Source organism: the organism of the source record quoted next, unplaced genomic scaffold, assembly GCF_019419815.1.
Source record: "Pyrus x bretschneideri cultivar Hongxiangsu unplaced genomic scaffold, Pyrus_bretschneideri_v1 Contig111, whole genome shotgun sequence".
Classification (NCBI taxonomy): Eukaryota; Viridiplantae; Streptophyta; class Magnoliopsida; order Rosales; family Rosaceae; genus Pyrus; species Pyrus x bretschneideri.
This window is the reverse complement of record NW_025999404.1, coordinates 843039-847310: the sequence shown is the minus strand read 5'-3', so window position 1 is coordinate 847310 and position 4272 is coordinate 843039. Positions and strand designations below refer to the sequence as shown.

The 4272-nt window shown below is 36.0% G+C and overlaps 1 protein-coding gene and 1 pseudogene across 2 annotated transcripts; one reads left to right on the top strand and one right to left on the bottom strand.

The window, feature by feature from the left end:
• The first annotated feature begins 228 nt into the window (after positions 1-228).
• On the top strand, positions 229-1546 carry LOC125473983 (annotated as a pseudogene).
• Positions 1403-3634, bottom strand: LOC125473978 (NAD(P)H-quinone oxidoreductase subunit O, chloroplastic-like). 2 transcript variants are annotated; one of them, XM_048577413.1, is made up of 6 exons: positions 3325-3633; positions 3152-3207; positions 2650-2715; positions 1941-1982; positions 1772-1831; positions 1403-1656 (listed from the first exon to the last, which is right to left on the bottom strand). In XM_048577413.1, the coding sequence occupies exons 1-6, from the start codon at positions 3566-3568 to the stop codon at positions 1627-1629; spliced, it is 498 nt and encodes a 165-aa protein (XP_048433370.1). In that variant the 5' UTR covers positions 3569-3633; the 3' UTR covers positions 1403-1626. The 2 variants fall into 2 exon arrangements, with proteins under 2 accessions (XP_048433370.1, XP_048433369.1); XM_048577412.1 differs by having other exon boundaries at positions 1403-1831; positions 3325-3634.
• Between the last annotated feature and the right edge of the window lie 638 nt (positions 3635-4272).

Genomic DNA, 4272 nt, shown 5'->3' with positions numbered 1-4272 from the left:
TTGAAATAAATAGCGTTTGCATTCCCGTTTTCTAGCACAACCCACCACCCACCCCCCACCCCCCCGCAACATCCTCCTCCTCCTCCCTCTCTCTACATTTTAATTACTTGATTTTTTGGGATTTCATGATAAAGTTACGAGTTTGTGATCTTAGCACTGGTTTAAACCATTCAGTTCTCTCTCTCTCTCTCTCTCATGTTGTTTTTTCCTCTTATTCATTTGACATAGGTAATTAATTGTATATGGAAGCATCCTAATGCAGTCGAGTGTATTTAGCTTGTGATCTTCTTGGTCAGGAAGAGATACTGACTAGTGTGTTCCGCACATTTGGATCGAAGATATATGTTGATAAAGTGACCAATCCTGAGTGTTTTGATGCTCTGGCAGTCATAGCTCCTGAAATTGTCTCTCAAGATCCATCTTCACGCTTCCAGCTGCTTGATGGATTTCCAAAACTCTATGAGAGGGCAAAAGCAAAGGTTGCAAAGGCTCAAGTTAACTTAAAGCCTGAACCTCTCATTATCCGTCCTTCAGCACAGTGGTATGCTTGCGAGGGAGAATTCCTAGGTAATGAAAGTCAAAGGATGTTGAAATTTAACGAAGCAGTAAGGGACCAATTTGGTGTTTGGCATGTCTGTTATTCAATGCACTCATCAAGGGAAGAATTAGAGTGCTCTCTGCAGCTTCTACTGCCTAAATGGGTTGTTTCAACGACCCCTAATTGCAGGGCTATGGAGCTGCATTATGTTAAGAAGCACTGTTGTAGCTCTAAAATATCTTGGGACGATCCTGTTTGGAAACTTCTAGACATTAGTGTGGAACCTTCTTCAAGTACAGATTATCAATCAATTAAAGTTGTGGACTCTCCAGCGTCTGAAGAGCCTACTCAACATCGTCCATATTCTCAAGCGCTACCGGTAAAGATATCTGCTTCCCAGAAAGAGTTGTTCGATTTCTCTCCCCAAGAAAAAGATTGTCTGTCACGTTATTTGGTAAAGCTAGGTTCGGTTTTGAAGAATTGGGTATTCAGCAGGAAGAGAAAAACTGTGTACATAAAAGATGAACGAAGACAAGATGTTGACAGTAGAGTAGGAGAAAAGTTGTCGGGCCAGAGGGAAGAGACCAGGGTAGAGAGTGGTATTAGTGAAGTACAATGCGAAAAGCCCGGTGAGGAAGCGTTAGAAGCTCAGAAAACCAATGGCATTGTCATTGGGTCATCACAGTACTTCAATGAAAGATTGAGAAGGTTATACAGGCCAGTGAAGGTGCCTGTGCCGCAGCCGCTTCCTTCATTGGTTGAACTTATGAATGCCCACAAGCGTGCTAAGAGGATATTTGAATACTCATCTTTCAATTAAGACATGTTCAGATTCATTCTCTGGCACTCGGCTTTGACGACCCGTTTGACAACATAGAACGATCTATCTTTCCGGTCTGCTTTGTGGAAAAAATTATTCTGGCGATCCTTGGGTACAATGCAGAGAAACATACTGTTGTTTGTGTGCATTTGATCGGTCGACTAGAGCGATCTTTACAAAAAAATACAGTAAGAGTTGTAGCAGAAGGTGATAAAGAAGATACAATAACGCCGCAGGTGATGATCGATTAATGCATTTGGATCCTGTATCACAGCCTCTCATAATCGAGTTTGTCTGACTGCAAACATAACACAAAAGTCAGTTACAAGATCAAGCTCAAAAGCGCCAAGCAGTGAGATGATACTTTAAACTAGTCTAATTTCCAACTTAGCAAGAAAGAAGCACGCAGGTACCCTGATAAGCATGTCTGTTGGAAGCCATGCTGGCGCAGTTGGGACCCCAACCCATGCTACCTGTAACACAATTATTAATGTCATTTAGTCCTTTTTATTTTTACCTTTTTATAGAATGAATGTTTTTTTAGTTAAACAAAAATAATGAAAAAAAAAAAAGTTTCCTTACAAGTGCATACTCTCCTGTCTCAAAAATACGCAAATCCAATACCTGAAAAATTAAGGTTTCATTCAGTCACTCAAAAGACATGGAAATGCATGTACAAGAATCATTTTCACAAATAATGTTAATTATGTACTGTTCATTTGCTTAATCATCTTCCATTGATCATTTGACGGTTTTAGTAACCGCCAGTGTTTAAAATTTATTTGATATGGTCAATATTTATTTGAAAATATCCAAAAAACCAGAGAAATACATGAAAATGATGGGTGAAGTCTAGACTTCACCTTATATTGGAGAAACTCTTAAGTTTAGACTAAAATCGACAAATATCGTCGATATTTCTAACACATATGTTAAATATAGGAGAAACTCGTATATTTCGTCCAAACTAATGTTTGACAATTCTTAAAATTTCATTTTAAATTTCCATCATTTTCAACAGAAGTAACCGATTTCAATATCAATATTTGAAATATCCATCGATAATCCACTACTTTACATATTAAATTTTTTACTAATACCGATATTTTAAACACTGTTAACTACTTTGATAAAATTTTCCATTTATTCAATATACATATGAATGACTGAAAAACGATTCCAAATATGATATGTATACGATGAAAAATCATTTTTCAGATTTCAGTGGACAAGAAAGTACATCCTTTAGGCAAGTATTGTGTTGGAATTAAAAGTTTGAAGAGGATTATACCTCACCGCGGTCTTCATAAATATAGTCCAATCCTTTGTAATAAGGTGGATGTCCAACAGAAAGATACTGAAATAAGTTGTGCAAACATCCATCTTATTAGTATATAAATCCAAACAAAAAATAAAGTAATATTCGGTTGATATCGATCGATAATTATTAATCATTGTGTAGTAGGATAATTGAACATCACATGCATATATTATACACCTTAGATTATGCACAATTAATATAAATCTTAACACTAGATTTTGGCAGCTTAATTTCTGGCTTCCGCGATATAAAAACTACATTTACATCTTTATTACATTTTTAAATGTGTAGTGAGTTCTACTCTAATGAGAAAAATGTAAAAACTCCATCTCCTAACGATGGCAAAAAGCATGTATAATATTAGATTACATTTGTGCAATGATGGTATTTTACATAAACTCTCCGACCACTAAAAAATAAAAATACTATTCTTAAGAATTTTGAATAAATTAGTAATTAAATTTGTACTCACATTAACACTATTAAGATACTTGTCTTTCTCCACCCTCACAATCTGACCCTTCTTCACTGCCCAAAGAAAATAAAAGTAATTTAATAAACAAACAAACAAACAACTGTTGTATAGTTAACTGCATAAAATTCAATTAGCTTAGAGAAATTAAATTTGAAGGACACAGTGCTCACTGGAGTAGACAGGCTTCTTCTTGGGAGGCGGCTTAGAAGCTGCGGTCGCGGTCGAAGGTTGAGCATTGGAAGACGAAGACGCTTTCTCGGTATTATTATTATTGGCTTCTGGTTCTGTAGCTTTTACAGCTTTAATGGACAAAAGACGAGTAGGGTTTCTTCCCAGGGTTCGTGGGACAGGAGACAAGGATGAGAAAGGGTTCTTAGAGAGGGTACCAGTACAACCACTTGCAGAGAAAGCCATGGCAATTGAATCTTGATGGAGAAAAACACAGATAATTAAATCCTCAACAGAGAAAACAAGACGATAAGGAGTCCTTCTGTGGTACATATCACTACATCACGTATTTAAGGGTATACAAGTCTTTTCGTTCCTTTTTTCTAATTTTATGTGAAACAAGAAAGAAAAAAACTTCAAGGAACAAAATAAGGTAAGTGGTGTTATGTTAAAACATAGTTCCAATTTAGTTAATCTAACTTTTTCTTTGATTAAATAATTAAAATTTTACGTTTAACAAACTTTAAGAGGACATCTTGAATTAAATTCGAGGTGCTTTCAAACCAAAACAATTCCAAAGCAAAAATAATGTCAACATGGACAATCAAAAAGCCATTATTTTGGCGGAGTGATAAAAATGACAGGAAATACTACAAAGCCAAAAGAATTTCGATCACGGCAACTAAAAGTTCAATCATTTCATAACCGATTACGAATAGAAATCCAAGAACTTCAATCGTGTCACATGACAGATTCTACACACATAATCATCAATAAGACTAGTCATGGAACACTTTTCAAATACGTCTAAGAATAGGAATTGTAATACACATAAAGACCAACGAGGCACCAATTTCATCAGTGTAGATAACACAACCAACATCATGACAAGAACAATTCCACAAGCCCAAAAAGAAAAATCTACCCACCAAAGAGCCGAGACCCATTTA